Source organism: Rhinatrema bivittatum, chromosome 8, assembly GCF_901001135.1.
Source record: "Rhinatrema bivittatum chromosome 8, aRhiBiv1.1, whole genome shotgun sequence".
NCBI classification, from domain to species: Eukaryota; Metazoa; Chordata; class Amphibia; order Gymnophiona; family Rhinatrematidae; genus Rhinatrema; species Rhinatrema bivittatum.
The window spans coordinates 382955-402654 of NC_042622.1; the positions used below are offsets into that span (position 1 = coordinate 382955).

At 48.0% G+C, this 19700-nt stretch overlaps 1 protein-coding gene across 1 annotated transcript in view; it reads left to right on the forward strand.

Annotated features, from left to right (window-relative positions):
- The window catches only part of TM9SF4 (transmembrane 9 superfamily member 4), a 211675-nt gene that overhangs the window by 64879 nt on the left and 127096 nt on the right, over positions 1-19700 (forward strand). Inside the window, 1 exon segment of the mRNA XM_029612354.1 lies at positions 6755-6878. Within this exon segment, the coding sequence (XP_029468214.1) occupies positions 6755-6878 (124 nt within the window).

Below are 19700 nucleotides of genomic sequence, written 5' to 3' on the forward strand. Positions count from 1 at the left end.
GGCAGGCCCAGCCGGGAGCCGGCAAAGGGCCGCAGGCGGCAGAGGGTGATGACCCCAAGGTCGTCCGCCTGTTTCGTCGGGAAGAACTTTCTCCACTTATCCCAGCCATTCGGGACGAGATCGGCATGGATCCTCCTCCAGTGGAGTCCAGGCAGGGGGTCAAGATGGATCCGGTGCTGTTGGGCCTGGCGGGCCCTGCACTGGCCTTCCCTTTTCACTTCTCGGCCTCTGATATATTGTTTCGGGAATGGGATACCCCGGAACTGGGGCTGAAGGTGAGTAAGGCTATGGACAAGCTTTATCCCCTCCCAGAGGACGCGCTGGAACTGCTGCGTCTCCCGCGGGTGGACGCGGCGGTGTCAGCGGTCACAAAGAGATCCACCATTCCGGTTACGGGGGCTACTGCCCTCCGTGATATCCAGGATAGGAAGCTGGAGGTGCAATTGAAGAAGATCTTCGAAGTGTCCGCACTGGGAGTGCGGGCAGCCATTTGTAGTACCTTTGCACTGCGAGCGGGGCTCCGGTGGGCCCAAGTACTGCAAGCGAACGCCGATCTCTCCTCGGGGGAGGCTACTCAGGCGGATAACTTGGAGGCGGTGATTGCCTACACCGCCGATGCGATGCACGATTTAATCAGAACATCGGCCAGAGCGATGGTGTCGGCGGTCTCGGCGCGTCGTCTCCTTTGGCTTCGCAACTGGGCTGCGGATGGAGCGTCCAAGGCCCACCTGGGGTCCTTACCATTTAAGGGTAAGCTCCTGTTTGGCAAGCAGCTGGACGAGCTGATGCAGTTCCTGAGCAAGAACAAGGCTTTTAAGTTGCCGGAGGATAGGCCCAGGCAGCGGTCGTCCTTTTCTGGAAGGAACAGGTTCCGGTCCAACCGCCGTCAGCGGCCGCAGAGGGCGTCGGGGTCGGGCCAGTCCTATCGGTCCGGCTCGGCTAGATCGTCCTCCTGGTCCCAGTCCTTTCGAGGGAAGAAGTTCAACAGAGCCAGTGGACCCTCGTCCGGCTCGGGGTCCAAGTCGGCCCAATGAAACGAGAGGGGTCCATTCCTCGTTGCCTCCAGCCCTCGTACCTTACGTGGGCGCGAGGCTCACCTTGTTTTATGAGGCATGGACCAGAATAACTTCCGACCAGTGGGTCCTCGCTGTGATAAGAGACGGTTACGCGTTAGATTTTGTTCGGCTCCCGGTGGACAAGTTCCTCGTCTCACCCTGCAAGGCCCTCGTCAAGCGCGCCGCTGTCCGGACCACCCTTCGGCGGCTAGTGGACCTGGGCGCAATTACTCCCGTGCCGCAGGATCAGCAGGGCAAGGGAAGGTACTCCATTTACTTCGTGGTCCCAAAGAAGGATGGAGCTTTTCGGCCCATTCTCGATCTAAAGGGCGTCAACCGGTGCCTGCGGGTGCCGCGGTTCAAGATGGAGACGATCCGCTCGGTGATTGCCGCGGTTCGTCCGGGCGAGTTCCTCGCTTCGCTGGACCTTACGGAGGCGTACCTTCACATCGGGATTCAGCCGGCTTTTCACCGGTACCTGAGATTCTGCATCTTGGGCGGCCATTACCAGTTCAGGGCTCTTCCCTTCGGTCTCGCCACGGCTCCACGCACTTTCACCAAGGTGATGGTGGTGGTGGCTGCCCAGCTCCGGAGGGAAGGGCTGCTGGTGCATCCTTACTTGGACGATTGGCTCATCCGAGCGAAATCGGAGGCCGAGTGTCGGCAGGCGATTGCCAGGGTCCTACAACTCTTGCGATCGCTCGGTTGGGTGGTCAACTTGTCCAAGAGTCATCTGCAGCCTATGCAGCGGTTGGAGTATCTGGGGGCCCTGTTCGACACCGAGAGGGCCATGGTGTCGCTGACTCAGGAGAGAGTGGGCAAGCTCCAGCGACAGGTGCGCCACATTTTGTCCATGCGGTGCCCGCTGGTTTGCGATTACCTGAGGGTCTTGGGTTCCATGGCGTCGACCCTCGCTCTGGTCCCTTGGGCATTCGCTCATCTGCGACCGTTACAATCAGCGTTACTTTCCCGCTGGAAGCCGGTTTCGGAGGAGTTCCATCTTCCGTTGCCTCTCATGCCCTGTGCCAGGGCCAGTCTGCACTGGTGGCTCTCCCGAGATCATCTGTCCTGCGGGGTGTCTCTGGTCATGCCCACCTGGACGGTAGTGACGACGGATGCCAGTCTACTCGGCTGGGGGGCGGTCTGCGGAGGCCGCTCGGTCCAGGGGCAGTGGTCGAGCCAGCAGTCAAGGTGGTCCATCAACCGCTTGGAGACAAGGGCGGTGTCGTTGGCCCTGCAAGCGTTCCTTCCGTGGATACGGGGCCAGGCGGTTCGGGTGCTCTCGGACAACGCAACCACGGTGGCGTATATCAATCGTCAAGGGGGCACGAGGAGCCAGCAAGTGGCGGAGGAGGCAAGGCTGCTCATGATCTGGGCGGAGCAACACCTCAGCGGCTTGGCGGCGTCTCACATAGCAGGTGTGGACAACGTGCAGGCGGATTTCCTCAGCCGGCATCGGCTGGATCCAGGCGAGTGGGAGCTACCAGACATGGCGTATCGCCTCATCTGTGCCAGGTGGGGAACGCCACGCCTGGACCTGATGGCCACCGCTCACAACGCAAAGGCCCCACGGTTCTTCAGCCGTCGGAGGGAACGGGGCGCAGAAGGAGTCGATGCTCTAGTACTTCCCTGGCCACGGACGTGTTGATGTATGTGTTCCCCTGTGGCCGCTGATAGGCAAGGTTCTTCGCCGAATCGAGTTACATCCGGCGGACGTGATCCTGGTGGCGCCGGAGTGGCCAAGGCGCCCATGGTTCGCGGACCTCATTCAGCTGGCGGCGGAGCCTCCGCTTCGGTTTCACGGGGCCGCATCTCTTCTGCGACAGGGACCCGTCTGTTTGGAGGATGCGGATCACTTTTGTCTCGCGGCATGGCTTTTGAAAGGGCGCGCTTAAGGACTAAGGGGTACTCTGAGGCTGTGATTGCAACCTTGTTGAGGGCTCGAAAACAGTCTACGTCCTTAGCCTATATGAGGGTGTGGACGGTTTTTGAGGACTGGTGTAGTACTCATGATGTGGATCCTGTACGTCCCCCGGTGCCGGGGGTCCTCGCTTTTCTTCAAGAGGGCCTCTCGAAGGGGCTGGCCTGGAGTACCCTGAAGGTCCAGATAGCTGCGCTTGGTTGTCTGCGCGGTAAGGTTCGCGGAGTGTCCTTGGCGTGTCATCCGGATGTGGTGCGTTTTCTTCGCGGGGCAAAGCATTTACGCCCTCCGGTACGGAATCCTTGTCCGTCTTGGAATTTGAATTGCGTGCTCTCGGCGCTTGGGGGAGCACCGTTTGAGCCTCTTAAGCGGGCGACGCTGAAAGATCTTACTTTGAAGACCGTGTTTCTAGTAGCCATCACGTCTGCTCGTCGGGTCTCAGAGTTGCAGGCCTTGTCTTGTCGGGAACCGTTCTTGCGATTTTCGCAGGGCGGAGTTTCCCTGCGGACTGTGCCGTCCTTTTTGCCTAAGGTGGTGTCCTCGTTTCACTTAAATCAGTCAGTGGACCTTCCAGGTTTTGAGGTCGGGGATCAGATGGACAAGGGGATGAAAGAGTTAAGGAAGCTCGACGTTCGCAGGATTCTGCTTCGGTATCTGGAGGTTACGAATCCTTTCCGGGTTTCCGACCATCTGTTCGTTCTCTGGTCCGGGCCTCGCCGGGGGTCTGCTGCATCGCGGGCCACTATTGCGCGTTGGCTCAAAGAGGCTATTAGCTCCGCATATCTTCTGCACGGCAAGGTGGCACCTAGGGGGCTTCGTGCTCATTCCACTCGGGCGCAAGCCACGTCCTGGGCCGAGGTCTCGCAGGTGTCCACGCAGGAGATCTGTAGAGCTGCGACGTGGAAGTCCTTACATACTTTCACTAGGCATTACAGACTTGATGTCCAGGCGTCTGAAGCGCCGGGGTTTGGAGCGAGTGTCCTCCGAGCGGGACTCTCTGCTTCCCACCCTCGGTAGTTTGCTCTGGTACATCCCAGGTGTCTGGACTGATCCGGGTACGTACAGGGAAATGAAAATTAGTTCTTACCTGATAATTTTCGTTCCTGTAGTACCACGGATCAGTCCAGGCTCCCGCCCGTCTGTTCGGTACGATGAAGAGAGAGAGAGTCCGCTCGTTTGGTTATTTGTACTGCAATTGTTCCAGTTCTTGGCATAAAGCCGCTTGCCTCTGGTCTGATGTTTTCGGTTTTCAGCCAGGGGTGTTTGAATTGGTTTCAAATTGTTCTAGTTAGTTAGTCGGGCACTGGTTTGCTTTGACAGTTCGTTCGACTGAGGGGCTGTGGGTGGCACCTTACTATATGTAGGGAGCCCGTCAAGTTTTGCTCTGTCTCCATCTGCTGGTGCGGAGTCACAACCCAGGTGTCTGGACTGATCCGTGGTACTACAGGAACGAAAATTATCAGGTAAGAACTAATTTTCATTTTCAAAGGGGGGAGGGTAGGTTTAGCGGGTGGGAGGAGAATTTGAGTTTTTTGTGTGCTAAGAATAGTAGTCCGCCTCCTTTTCTTTTGGGTCTGGGTATGGAAAATATGTTGTATGTGTTTCTGGGCAGTTGATTAAGAAGAACAGTGTCTGTGCTTTTCAGCCAGGATTCTGTTATGCAAAAAATGTCTGGTAGGGAGTCTGTGAGTAGGTCATGAATGATTGGGATTTTTTGGTGATCGATTGTGCGTTGATGAGAAGGAGCGTGATGAATGTGAGTGTGAATTTGAGTACGTTAGGGTTGAAGTGGATCTTGGTGAGGTGTCTGGTGGTGATGGTTGTTCGGGTGGTGAGGTTGTGTTTGTAGTGATGAGGGAGTATGGGAATGAGGCGAGCTGTGGCCATTGTGGGTATTTGAGGTGTTTGAAAGAATGTGTGTGTAGTTGATTTGAGTATTGAGAATGGGGGGAGGGCGGGCGGGCGGCTGGGGGGTTTTGGAGGGGGCGCAGGGGGCACAAAGGAGCGCACAAGCCCCTTAGTCGTGCTCCTTAAGCGCGAGACGCCAGGCGCGAGACGCCAGAAGATGGTCGCCTGGTTAAGTAGGACAGGTGGAAATGGGTGTGGTGAGTCTAAGTCAGTGACACCTGTTATGTGCATGCAAGGTAGGCCCGAAGTCTCGGCCTTGCTTGGGGGCTTGCACCCCGGCGGGTGCCATTTTGAATACTGGCAGCCGATGGCCCAAGTGCAGGAGATCGCTCCGGACCCCCGCTGGACCACCGGGGACTTTTGGCAAGTCTTGGGGGGGGGGTAGTTAATTAAATTTAAAGGGTTGGGATGGGGAATGGAGACAAAAAAAACATTTTATGCCCTACCCTAATTTGCTCCATAAGACGCACATATGCCCGAGAACAGAGCCGGTTTAGCGCACCTTTTTTTTTTTTTTTTTTTAAATTTTCCTACTCTGAATGCTAGGTGCGTCTTATGGTCAGGTGCGTCTTATGGAGCGAAAAATACAGTAGTTCTCTGCCTCCATCTGCTAGTAGAGATGCAAAACCCACTTGTCTGGACTGATCTGTGGTATTCCAGGAATGAAAATTAGCAGGTAAGAGCCAGTTTTCCTTTTTTTGACCATCACTGCATAATGAGCTGAGAATTTCAATGTATTGTCCAAAAAAAAGTGAGTTTCTTTTCCTGGGTGGGGATTCCTAATATGTGATGCAGTATTGTATATCTGTAGTTGGGATTATTTTTCTCTATGTACATCACTTTGCTCTTGTCCACATTAACTTTCATCTGCCATTTAGATGCCCAGCCTCCTAGTCTCGCAAGGGCCTTCTGAAGTTTTTCACAGTCCATTACTCTTTGAGCAATTTTGAATAATTTTGTATTCATCTGCAAATGTGATCACTTCATTTGTTGCTTCTTTCCTAGATCATTTATAATAACATAATAAATGATGGTAGATGACCAAAATGGTCCATCTAGTCTGCCCAGCAGGGTGTTTACGTTGTACCTGCTGCTCCATACAGATAGCCTAGTGGTTATAGCAGTGGTCTGTGAATCCAGGGGAGCAGGGTTCAAATCCTGCTGCCACTCCATGTGACCTTGAGCACGTCACTTCATCCTCTATTGCCCCGGATATAAATTTAGATTGTGATCCTCTGGGGACAGGGAAATACATACAGTACCTGAATGTAATCTGCTTGGAAGTGCCTGAAAGGCACACAATATAAATCAAATCAATAAATAAAAACTCCCTAAGGAGGCCCCCACCAAGCTGTGAAAGTAAATAATATCCAGACCTACCCCCCTACCCTTTCAACTTTTTGTCTGTTTGCTTACTAAGTGGATCCCATACAAGTTGTACAAGTACGTAATGGCTGCATGTCCCCCTCCCAATTTTAGTCATTCCTTCTTTCAGTGCACAGATTATGAACGTTAACTAGTACAGATCTCTGGGATACTCCACTCCAAATGAACCTTCTTCTCCATTTTGAAAACTGACCCAATTCTGTTTTTTGTTTCCTCTCTCTTAAATCAGTTACCAATCCACTATAGGACACCTCCATCTGTCCTATGACTTTTTTTAAATTCCTTGAGTCTCATGAGAGACTTTGTCAAATGCTTCTGAAAATCCAAACACACTGTATCAACCAGCTCACCATCATTTACATATTTACTTACACCTTTCATAAAAAATCTAATAGATTTCGTAAGGCAACACATCCCTTTGCTAAAACCATGTTGACTTTTCCCCATTAAGTCATGTCTTTTTATATTTCTGATTATGTTTCAGGTCTACCTGCACAATCATTTATCCTTCCTCCTGCATTACCATCATGAGGATGTGGAAGAGAATCAGGAGCATATCTACAGGGTTGTCCGCTTTGAGGTGATTCCCCAGAGCATCAGGCTGGAAGGTAAGAGAACGGAAGAAGAGCTTGTATACAGTTCCATGCCTTACAAATTAGTTTATAGAAATGAAATATCCAAGTATTTATTGTGTGTGATCTTGATTTGAAGTGATGGGTTATTTCTCTTGAGAGATGCTGGGAGAGAAAGGGAATTTAGTGTCATTTTGGATATGAAATGTTGGATTTCCTATTGTGGGGCCAGATGGACTCAGGACCATAGTAATGACGGCAGAGAAAAAGACACAAAATGGTCCATCCAGTTTGCCCAGCAAGCTTTCCAAGGTAGTAACTGCCGCTCCGTGCAGGTTACCCCCATGTTTCTCTTAAGGGGTAGTAAGTACCGCTCCGTGATGGTTTAGCTTTTTTTATTTATTCCCATCCTCTAGCCTTTTAGGGATCCACAGTGTTTATCCCATGCCCCTTTGAAATCCTTCACAATTTTAGTCTTCACCACTTCCTCCGAAAGGGCATTCCAGGCATCCACCACCCTCTCAGTGAAGAAATATGGGTTATATGCTCCCCTGCTAGCAGATGGAGACTGAGTCAGGTTTCAAACTGACATCACCTTAGATACACCCCTGCATCAACTTCAGCCCTTCAGTATCTCTTCGTCTCTTAGCAGATGTGGATGTGCTTTCCCTATGGGGATTACTGTACCCATTAGAAGAGAAATTCTACTTTTAAATTGGAGAAAGATTGAGCCCCACTCTCCTGTGGTGATACCTAAAGGTCCCTCCCCTAGTTGAGAATTCTTGAGGTGATTTCTGAGATCCCTCAGAGGTTTGCCTTGGTCCGGTAGCCAGTTCCAGGCATGGACTTTGCTGCTGAAGCAGGTGAAAGGCAGCGGGTGCAGGAAGCCAAGAGCGGTGGTGACGGTCAACACCCTCTCCCCCGCAGCCAGAGACTGTCTTTGTATTCAGCCGGTAAGCGTGGAACCCAGGTAAGTTTAAAAAAAAAAAAAAAAAAAAGAGTTTCCTGATCAGACACATTGGAGGGGTTTTGGTAAGACTTCCTCCGGTCTCCTTGCTCGGTGCGCTGTACCGACGTCATTCTCGATCTGTTTGTGTAAAGGGAAATGGGCATCCGAGTGGGTTGAGCGGCCCCCCCCAGTGGGCTAGGCCCTGCTTCAGGCTTAGATGGCACACCGCATAGTAGGGCCACGTCTGTGCCCATCTTGCGCACATTTTTGTGCACCTTGTATCGCCATACAGTGTCGGTACGCATGGTGCGTGCCGGCTCTGCGCACACATCGTGCATACAATTACATAAGTGCAGAATTCTTCGAGCGCACGGACTGTGCATGCACCTTGCTGCGGCCTGCTTAGGTGCCCGAAATCTGTGCGCACAAAAGTCTTTAAGTGTGAGCCGGCTGAATTTGCAGCTGCCATCTCTAACGGCTCCGGCAGCAAAGAAACATAAGCGCCATTCTCTCTACACTGCTTGTCATGTTAGGGCTACACGGTCTGACCTGGATTCTTACTTATGTCAGCATTGTGAGGAGGCCCAGAAAGAGTTGACCTCCCCAGACTTACCAAGCTCAGTTTCCTTCCATTCTGAGTAGGGTCAGCCACAACCTTAAAAGAAGTACCCCCGGATCTGGAATAATCTCGGGGCTGAGTCTCCCCATGGGAGAGGGAACTTCAGCGGCACCTACTCCAGTTCTTCCTGGCTAGGTATGGAACCAGTTGCCTTCTTTTGGGTGGAATTTTTTCAAGGCCTTCAAGCCTTTGTATAGGCGCAGTCTGTTTCACTTGCCCCTGTCCGGACGGAACCACAGCCGGTAAGGCCTCTCTCTCCCAGCCCTATCAGCAGACCTCCAGACATGCCTCACCTCACCAAGGGTATTCCTGGCAGGTTTCCTGACAGCATGGACGAAGAAGGGGATCAAGATTCCTTGGAAGGGAGAAATCCCTCCGGGTTTAGAACCATATCGGCCATGTTACATTTTTTTCCATAGACGAATTGCTGGTCCTGTTTTCCAGACCCTGAAGATGCTGGAATGTTCTTGGGGGCGGACTCCATGACGGAACCTAAGAAGAATCCCATTCTGGTGACTCTGTGGAAAGCCTCTTGCTATTTTCCGGTACAGGAAGTCTTCAGGAGTTGATTGACCTGGAAATGGGACGCCCCTGAAGCGAGTTTTTAAAGGTGGTCAAGCATTACAAGCTCTATACCCACTGGATCTGGTGGCGAGAGAACTGTGCTTCCCTAAAGTGGATGCGCTGATCTGTGCTGTTTCGAAGTGAACTATCCCAGTAGAGGAAGGTGCAGCCTTAAAGGATGCGCATGATAAGCGGATGGAGTCCATCTTTAAGGAAGCCTTTGACGCGACAGCAATGACCTTACAGATTGCTTCCTGTTATGCCCTGGTGGCTCGCTTATGTCTGCTCCTCTCTAGAGAGGGTGGATGACTCGGGGGGCATATTCCAGAGAAGCTATGGAACCTACTGCTGTCTTTTTAGCTGACGCGGGCTCTGACCTAGTCCGTACCTCTGCCAGAGGAGTGGACTCAGAGATTGTGGCCAGAAGACAGTTATGGCTGCGAAATTGGTCAGCAGATGCAAATTCTAAGGCAAACCTCACAAAGATGCCCTTTAAGGGATCACTCCTCTTCAGAAGCAAATTGGAAAAGCTGGCCAGTAAGTGGGGTGAATCTCCAGTGCGCCAGCTACTGGAAGATAAGAGAAAACAGTTTACAGTGCCCCTCACCTATGAGGGGTCGATCCAGGGGTGTCCACGCTTTCGGCCCTAAAGATACTCGAAATTTCAGAGGTTTCGGTCCTCAGGGCGGTCTCAGTCCTTTTGGAGCAGACAGCCCAAGAGAGGGTCGGGTTCAGGTTCAGCCTGAACTCCCCAATGAAGTTTTGCCAACCCATCCTTGAAACGAGGAGATGGGGTTCGACTATCCCTCTTCTACCAGTGGTGGGTCGAGATCATGTCCGACAAATGGATACTGGATGTCATACAAGAAGGATACGCACTGGAGTTTCGCAGCACTCCTCGGGACATGTTCATGAACTTCTTGCTGCTCCCAGCACAAGAAGCAGGCAGTGGAGTCTACCTTGATAAGGCTTTTCAAATTGAGGGCTATAATTCCAGTACCTGTGCCCCAGGAAAATATGGGGCATTATTTCATCGTACCCAAGAAGGAGGTTTCCTTTCGCCCAATCCTGGACCTCAAGAGTGTCAACCGACACCTATGGGCAATTCATTTTCACATGGAAAATCTGCGCTCCGTGATAATGGCCGTACAACCGGGAGAGTTTTTATCCTCCCTGGACCTCTCCGAGGCCAACCTTCATATTCCAATCCGGCAAGAACATCAGCGTTTCCTATGCTTTGCGGTACTGGGCTGCCATTATCAGTTCTAGGCACTGCCTTTCAGCCTGGCCACTGCCCCTAGAAAGCTTTCCAAGATTATGGTAATTGTAGCGGCTGCACTGAGGAAAGAGGGAATCCTGGTGCAGCTGTACTTGGATGACTGGTTAATCCAGGCGAAGTCGTTGGAAGAGTCTCCGGGTGACCAGCAGGGTGACGTCCCTGCTTCAAGAGCTTGGTTGGGTCGTAAATATGGACAAAAGCAGCCTCAAGCCCTCCTAGTCCTTGGAGTATCTGGGAGTCTGGTTCAACACCAAACAGGGCAAATTCTTCCTCCTGCCCTCGCGGATAAGGAAGTTGATATCTTATGTGTGTCAGTTAATGAACACGATACGCCTCAAGGTGTGGAGCTATCTTTAGGTCCTCTGTTTGATGGCATCAACCCTGGAGGTAGTACCATGGGTGAGGGCACAAGTGACCACTTCAGTGCTCCCTGCTGTCACATTGGAACCCGTTGTCTAAAGACTATTCGATTCGCCTCCACCTACTGATGGAAGTATGTTCTCAGCTCCAGTGTTGGCTGGCAAGAAGCTCACCTGGGCAAGGGAAAATATGGGGCTGCCTGCCCCACTGAACTGGCTGGTCCTCATGAGAGACGTGAACCTCTGGGGTTGGGGAGCTCACTGTCATGAACTGACGGCCCAGGGGCGTTGGACCAAGGAAGAAACGCTCTGGAACATAAACCGCCTGGAAGCCTGGGCAGTCAGATTGGTGTGTCTACACTTCAGCCACATACTCCAGGATCAGGCGATCCGTGTGATGTCTGACAATGCAACAACGGTAGCCTACATCAACTTGCAGGGGGGAAACCAAGAGCCAGCAAGTGTCACTGGAAATTCATCTCCTTATGGAATGGGCGGAATTACATCTACAGATGATCTTGGCCTCCCACATCGCAGGAAAAGACAGCGTCGGAGCAGACTTTCTAAAAAAGGAGAGTCTGGATCCAGGAGATTGGGTGTTGTCGGCCAAAGCCTTTCAGCTGGTGGTAGATTGCTGGAGCCTCCCATCAATTGACCTGCTGGCTGCATCTCACAATGCGAAGGTTCCCCGATTTTTCAGTCACCAGAAGAGATCAGTGGTCCCTGGGGATCGACGCCCTAATTCAGACCTGGCCAGATGAAGACTTACTATAGGCATTTCCTCCATGGCCACTGCTGGGCAGGGTCATTTGCAGGATCGAGCACCACAGGGGATTAGTTCTCTTAGTAGCTTCTGATTGGCCCAGGTGTCTGTGGTATGCAGACATGAGGAGACTCCGAGTGGAGGCTCCCCTGTGCCTCCCACCGCACAGGGACCTGCTCCAGCAAGGTCCTGTCCTTCACGAGGATCCGATTCAATTCTGTCTTAAGGTTTGGCCCTTGAAAGGGCTTGCCTGATGAAGCGTGGGTATTCGGTGGCAGCAATAACCTTGTTCCGCACACTGAAGTTCTCTGCGTCCTTAACGTATGTGCAGATCTGGAGAGTATTTGAGGCCTGGTGCGAGGAATGCAGTTTTGCCCCTCGGTCTGTCAAAATCCCACTGATTCTGGAATTTTTACAGGACGGCTTGAATAAAGGGTTGGCCCTTAACTCCTTGAAGGTCCAGGTGGCAGCTCTCTCCTGTTTCAGGGGTGAGGTGCATCCAGACATGACCTGTTTTCTGAAAGGGGTAAAACACCTCCAGCCATCCCTACAGTGGCTGGTCCCTTTGTGGAATCTTAATCTAGTTTTGGAGTTTTTGGCTGCACAGTCTTTCCTTGTGTTTATTAATCCTGAAAACGGTGTTCCTGGTGGCGATATGCTCGTCTTGTTGAACTCTGAAACACAGGTATTGTCGTGTTGAGAACCGTTCCTTCAGATTGCCCCAGGAGTGTTACAGCTTTGTACCATTACATCCTTCTTGCCCAAGGTAGTCTTGGAGTTTCATTTGAATCAATCCATTTTGTTGCCATCCCTAGATAGACACAAGGACACAGAAGAATACTGCCTCCTCCGCCATTTAAACGTCAGACTTTTTGTGCGGTATCTGGAACTTTCAGAGCCGGTGTGCAAGACAGACCGCTTGTTTGTTCTTCACGGTGGAAGGAGACAGGGTGAACCAGCTTTGCGGGCTACCATAGCTCGCTGGATCAAGGAGGTGGTCACGGGAGCCTATGTAGAGGCAGGAAAGCCATTACCTTTTCAGGTTAAAGCTTATTCCACTAGGGCTCAGGCAGTATCCTGGGCGGAAGCTAGACTGCCGTCTCCCGTTGACATCTTTCGAGTGGCGATATGGTCCTCCTTACACACCTTCTCCAGGTTCTATCTACTGGACGTTCAGGCTCGAGAGGACGCAGACTTTGCAAGGACGGTGCTAACTGGGCCGCGGGCAGCCTCCTGCCCTGATCGGGAGTAGCTTTTGTACATCCCATTGGTCCTGAGTCCATCTGGCTACTCGCTAGGAAATGGAGAAATTACTTACCTGATAATTTCGGTTTCCTTAGTGTAGACAGATGGGCAGCTGTGGGCAGGATGCTGAGTCCAAGAACAGTGCCAAGGAATCATCCGTGAAATGAATATCGATTCCAAGAGGTAAAGGGTAAGCCGTCGCCCAACTCCTAGACCAGGGCATCTATAATCTTGCTGGGATTCAGCGTTTGTTTGGTTGAATACAGTTACAGTTATCCGTTTTCAATCAAGTTTTTATCAAGTCTTTTCAATAGTATGTCCATAATGGCTTTTTATTACTATTTATTTTATTAAATTTTTGAATAGACATAATAAAGAACAAACAATGTACTGTACAAGTAGTACATGAAAGCCTGTGAGAAAATATGATTCACTATCAATAAATCACATTTAACTCAAAAGATAGATGGTTTGTGTCATTGTTGCAACCAGTTACAGTTAAACTTGTAAAGCTAATTTTCTCCAATTCCAATAGGGATCCCAGATCTGCTTAAAAGTATCTGCTCTGTTCTGGAGCATATAAGTTAATCGTTCTAATACAGTGATCTCAGTTTAGTCTCCCAGCAGCTTCAAGAAGGGATAAGAACATAAGAACATATAGTTTTCCATTGGTGGGCAATCGTTAAGCAAGCTGCATGTAACATATGGTCAACCATTTTCCGATGGCCTCTCATTTCCCATGAGGAATAAAGAGGCATCACTTTTCAGTGGCATCTTACAGATAGTGGAGATACAGATGGTAACCATAGCCCAAAATATTTGCACCTCAACACATGCCCACCACATATGTAAATAGGATCCTTCCTTTCTACATCCTCTCCAACACATAGGACTGGTGGTACTAAAGCTGGCATAAAATGTTGGGGTACGATATAAATGATATAATAATTTATACAATAATTCACAGCCTTTTTTACAAATAGATATGTTCCTAGTGGCTTTCCAAATAGCTTTCCAGTCCCTGGCATCCAACTGAAGCCCCAGATCAGGGTTCCACTTTCGTAAAATCCGTTTAGCTGTGGTATGCTCCTCGAGCTCAGAGTGAATAGAGATATACAAAACTGAAATGAGACGTCTGTGCCGAGCCCTGCAATTAAGCACAACATCCACCCCCTCACGGTCATTCACTGCTTCATAATCCAGTGAGTAATTTATGATATCTCTTTGTAAATAAAAATAGAGGCCCCTGGTAGAATCTGGAATTTGTAATTGCCTCATCAAATCTGTAAAAGCTTTAAGGTGGTTCTCTTTCTATTAACTGCCCCAAAAATCGAAGACCTTGCCGCTCCCATTGCTCTATGGGGAGAAGGTGTGCTTAGAAGATCCGGATTTTTAGACAGGGGTGTCATGTAGGACCATTATGTAGCTAAGGCCGGAATTTTAGATTTGAGAGATCTCCACACTCGCGAAATATGAGCGAGGATAGGATGAGCTCGCATACATTGTCTATATGTATTAGATGTGGGTAGCATATGTAAAAGAGAACCTAAACTGCAGCCTTTCACCGCCAGCCCCCCCCCCCCACCCCCGTTCTAAAGAAAGCCAGGCCTCTGGGGGGTGTCTGCTCCCAACCAAACCCGTATGCAAGCTAGGCGATAGGACCAGTAATACCATAAAAAATTTGGCAATTTAAGGCCTTCCCTCTCCTGTCGAGGGGGTTTGCCTTTCCATAGAAAAGAGGAAATCTCACTCCGAAGATGTTGCAAGACTCGCAGGGGCACATCGCATGGTAAGTGCATAAAGGGATACAGCAGCCGTGGCAGAACGGCAATCTCGACTAGATTTACCTGCCCTAAAAGAGAAATTGGTAGAGAGACCCATCTTAGATCTGCCTTAATGGTCTGAAAAAGAACATTATAGTTAGTTTTGGGCCTAGATATTTAAACCCTTCTCAAGCTTCCCGGAACCCTCCAGGGCCTGCAGGCACAGTATTTTCGGGCCTACCAAAAGGTATTTAGATTTAGAATAATTTATCATGTATCCTGCCACCTGATGGAAGATATCAAACAGGTCTAGCAGTGCCGGTAGAGATTTGGATAGTGCTGTGAGAAGTAAGAGAGCATCATCTGCATAGACAGATATTTTGTGACTAACATTAAAAAATGTAAACCCTACAATATCAGTAGATTGCCTAATGGCCTGGGCAAGGGGTTCAATGGCCAAGTTAAACAATAAAGGGGACATGGGGCACCCCTGCCTGGTTCCCCTCTATTGAAATAGGGGTAGATAAAACTCCATTGGAAACAATCTTGGCAGTGGGGTTAGTGTAAAGCGCTTTGAGCCAGGTAGTCGAGTCATCTAGAAGGCCGAAATGCCTCAGCATCTGGAACAAATAGGGCCAAGATACTTGGTCAAAGGTCTTATCAGCATCCATAGAAATAATAGCCCCTGCCACCTGTTTGGAGGAGGCATAGTGAAGGAGATTAAATAGACGTTGAGTGTTATTAGTTTACAAGCACCCTTTAATAAACCCAGTTTGGTCCGGGTGTACCAATCCCACCATTAAATCTTCCAGTCGGAGCTGTAAAACCTTTGCCAAAAACATGGAAACCCTCCGCACCGTCCTAATGACTGTACAACCGGGAGAGTTTTTTAACCTCTCTGGACCTCTCGGAGGCCTACCTTTATATTACTGGCAACCGCCCCCAGAACATTCTCCAAAGTTATGGTGGTTGTGGCAGCGGCACTGAGGAAAGAAGGTATCCTGGTGCATCCTTACTTAGACAACTGGCTGATCCAGGCGAAGTCATTGACTGTGGATTATTTTTATTTCCTTAATTTTTGATGAGGACTTTGCTGTTATGCATACTACAAATTTATACTTTGCCAGAGGGAGTTAATTCTAGTGTCTGTCTTTCCCTCCCTTGATTTATAGGAAAGAGACACTTTCTCAGTAAAAATCAATCAAGCTGTTTTCTAAATCATACTATTGCACCAGCCCTTATTGAGAGTTTAATCATCTCCTTGTAGGTCACTAGCAGATTAATTAGTGAATACACTTATACATTTAAATACTCTAATGCCAGCTCCCTTAGCAACCTAAACTTAACTAGGAACTCAAAATTAAGATGAAGACAGCAATCCAGTACCAAGAGGGGGGCTTTCCAGTCTTTTGCATCGAATGTCACATGTATGATTTTTTACCCACTGGTGAGAGATTGTGTGTTTGCACCTGGTGCAAAGAGCTCTTGGATCTCGGAGAACAAGTCCGATCTCTGGAGGCTAGAGGAGTTGAAGCAGACAGATACTTTGAGACCTTCAGGAACATAGTAGCCAAGTCCTAAATCCAGTCTGGTGGCCCTGGTGCTGCCTTGAATCAGAAAGGTCTTCCAGTTGGAGAGCATTACCCTGATATAGCAGGAAGTGATCCTGTAGCAAGGACCTGTTCTCCAGGTGATGTGTTGTTCTCTCACACTGAGGACAAGTCTCCCAGAGCTACTGTTTAGGAGGGAAGGGTTAGGTTGGCTATCATAGTTGGTGATTCAATTATTAGATATGTAGATAGCTGGGTGGCTTGTGAACGTGAGGACTGCCTGGCATATTGCCTGCCTGGTGCAAAGTTTTCGGACATCTTGCGCCACCTAGATAGGATTATAGACAGTGCTGGGGAGGAGCCAGCTGTCATGGTATATGTGGGCACCAACAACGTAGGAAAATGTGAGAGGGAGGTTCTGGAAGCAGCTTTTAAACTAGAACAAGGAGGGAAAGCTGACAGTCACTCAGCAGTGTATGGTTTGGAGGAATGCATCTTTGAAGGAAACTAATGAAACAGGAGAGTTAGGGTATCCCAACAGAGAAGTTCCAATAAAAACAAAAGTAGCCCATTTGCCTTTAAGTAAAGAATAACCTGAGCTAAAGAATTCCAAATTATCTGTATGAACTGAAAAGGTGGTTAATACAAATTAAAAACACACTTTGAAATGCCTGTATGCCAAAGCCAGAAGTCTAAGTAGTAAGATGGGAGAATTAGAATGTATAGCAGTGAATGATGAGATAGACAGACATAATTGGCATCTCAGAGACTTTGTGGAAGAAGAATAACCAATGGGACAGTGCTATATCAAGGTACAAACTATACCGCAATGATAAGGAGGATCAACTTGGTGGGGATGTAGCACTTTATGTCCGGGAGGGTATATAGTTCAACAAGATAAAGATCAAACAAGACTAAATGCTCAGTAGAATCTATATGGGTAGAAATTCCATGTGTGCTGGGAAAGAGTATAGTGATAAGAGTATACTATCGTCCACCTGGCCAAAATGATCAGACAGATAATAAAATGCTAAGATAGATCAGGGAAACTAACCAATTTGGCAGTGCAGTAATGGGAGATTTCAATTACCACAATAATCAATGGAGTCTTAAAAGTTACCCAAGCTAGGATATATGAATCAAAATAAGTGGGAACGCAAAAATACATTTTGAATAGCCTAGATGAAGGTGTCAGCAAGCCTGTCGTTTTCCACTGAAACCAACCAGTCTTCTCAGTCATCCACCTTCAATAGCATTTTATTTCATATACTTTTTTTTGGATTTTCTGAAGAAAATTTTTTTAAAAATTAAAATGAAATATAACCACAGTCCAGGAATTTTTGAAGGGCGCTTAGAAAATTTATTTTTTCGTTCCCACATATTTTGATTGAGATTTCAATTACCCCAATATTGACTGGCTAAATGTAACATCAGGTCATGCTATAGCCACAAAATTCCTGGATGGAATAAACGACTGCTTCATGGAGCAATTGGTTCAGGAATCAACGAGAGAGGGAGCTATTTTAGATTTAATTCTTACTGGAAAGCAGGATTTGGTAAGATAGGTGTAACGGTGGTGGGGGCCACTTGGCAATAGTGATCATAACATGAACAAATTTGAACTAATGACTGGAAGGGGGACTATGTAAATCTACAGCTCTAACACTAAATTTTCAAAAGGGAAAAGTTGATAAAATGAGGAAAATATTTAGAAACAAATTGAATGGTGCAGCTGCAAAGGTTAAAAGTGTACAGCAGGCATGGACATTGTTTAAAAGTACAATCTTAGAAGCGCAGTCGAGATGTATTCCATGCATTAAGAAAGGTGAGAGGAAGGCAAAACTATTACCAGCATCTTTAAAAGGTGAGGTGAAATAGGTTATTTTAGCCAAAAAAACCCATCCTTCAAAAATTGGAAGAAGGATCCATCTGAAGAAAATAGGAAGAAGCATAAGCATTGTCAAGTTAAGTGTAAAACATTGATAAGGAATACTAAGAGAGAATTTGAAATGAAGTTGGGTGTAGAGGCAAAAACTCATAATAAAAACATTTTGAAATATATCCAAAGCAAGAAACCTGTGAAGGAGTCGGTTGGCCCGATAGATGACCAAGGGGTTAAAGGGGCTCTTAGGGAAGATAAGGCCATTTCAGAAAAAATAAATGAATTATTTTTGCTTCTGTATTTACTAATGTGGATGTTGGGGAGATACCGGTTCCGGAGATGGTTTTCAAGGGTAATGATTCAGATGAACTGAACCAAACACTGTGAACCTGGAAGATGTAGTAGGCCAGATTGACAAGCTAAAGAGTAGGAAATCACTTGGACCGGATGGTATGCAACCCAGGATTCTGAAGGAATTAAAAAAATGAAATTTCAGATCTATTAGTTAAAATTTGTAACCTATCATTAAAATGAGGAAAGACTAAAGAGGTTAGGACTTTTCAGCTTGGAGAAGAGACGACTGAGGGGGGATATGATAGAGGTGTTTAAAATCATGAGAGGTCTAGAACGGGTAGATGTGAATCGGTTATTTACTCTTTCGGATAGTAGAAAGACTAGGGGGCACTCCATGAAGTTAGCATGGGACACATTTAAAACTAATCGGAGAAAGTTCTTTTTTACTCAACGCACAATTAAACTCTGGAATTTGTTGCCAGAGGATGTGGTTAGTGCAGTTAGTATAGCTGTGTTTAAAAAAGGATTGGATAAGTTCTTGGAGGAGAAGTCCATTACCTGCTATTAAGTTCACTTAGAGAATAGCCACTGCCATTAGCAATGGTTACATGGAATAGACATAGTTTTTGGGTACTTGCCAGGTTCTTATGGCCTGGATTGGCCACTGTTGGAAACAGGATGCTGGGCTTGATGGACCCTTGGTCTGACCCAGTATGGCATTTTCTTATGTTCTTAAAATCATCCATTGTACCTAAAGACTGGAGGATGGCCAATGTAACCCCAATATTTAAAAAGGGCTCCAGGGGCGATCCGGGAAACTTCAGACCAGTGAGCCTGACTTCAATGCTAGGAAAAATAGTGGAAACTATTCTAAAGATAAAAATCACAGAACACATAGAAAGACATGGTTTAATGGAACACAGGCAGCATGGATTTACCCAAGGCAAGTCTTGCCTCACAAATCTGTTTCATTTTTTTGAAGGGGTTAATAAACATGTGGGTAAAGGTGAGCCAGTAGATGTAGTGTATTTGGATTTTCAGAAGGCATATGACAAAGTCCCCCATGAGAGGCTTCTAAGGAAAATAAAAAGTCATGGGATAGCAAGCGGTGTCCTTTCGTGGATTACAAACTGGTTAAAGACAGGAGACAGAGAGTAGGATTAAATGGTCAGTTTTCTCAGTGGAAAAGAGTAAACAGTGGAGTGCCTCAGGGATCTGACTTGGACTGGTGCTTTTCAATATATTTATAAATGATCTGGAAAGGAATACAAGTGAGGTAATCAAATTTGCAGATGATACAAAATTATTTAAAGTAGTTAAATCACAAGTGGATTGTGATAAATTGCAGAAAGACCTTGCAAGACTGGAAGATTGGGCATCCAAATGGCAGATGAAATTGAATGTGGAGAAGTGCAACGTGATGCATATAGGAAAAAATAATCCATGCTGTAGTTACATGATGTTAGGTTCCATATTAGGAGCTACCACCCAGGAAAGAGATCTAGGCATCATAGTGGATAATACATTGAAATCGTCGGCTCAGTGTGCTTGGAGAAGATACAGCTGAGGGGGGATCTGATAGAGGTCTTTA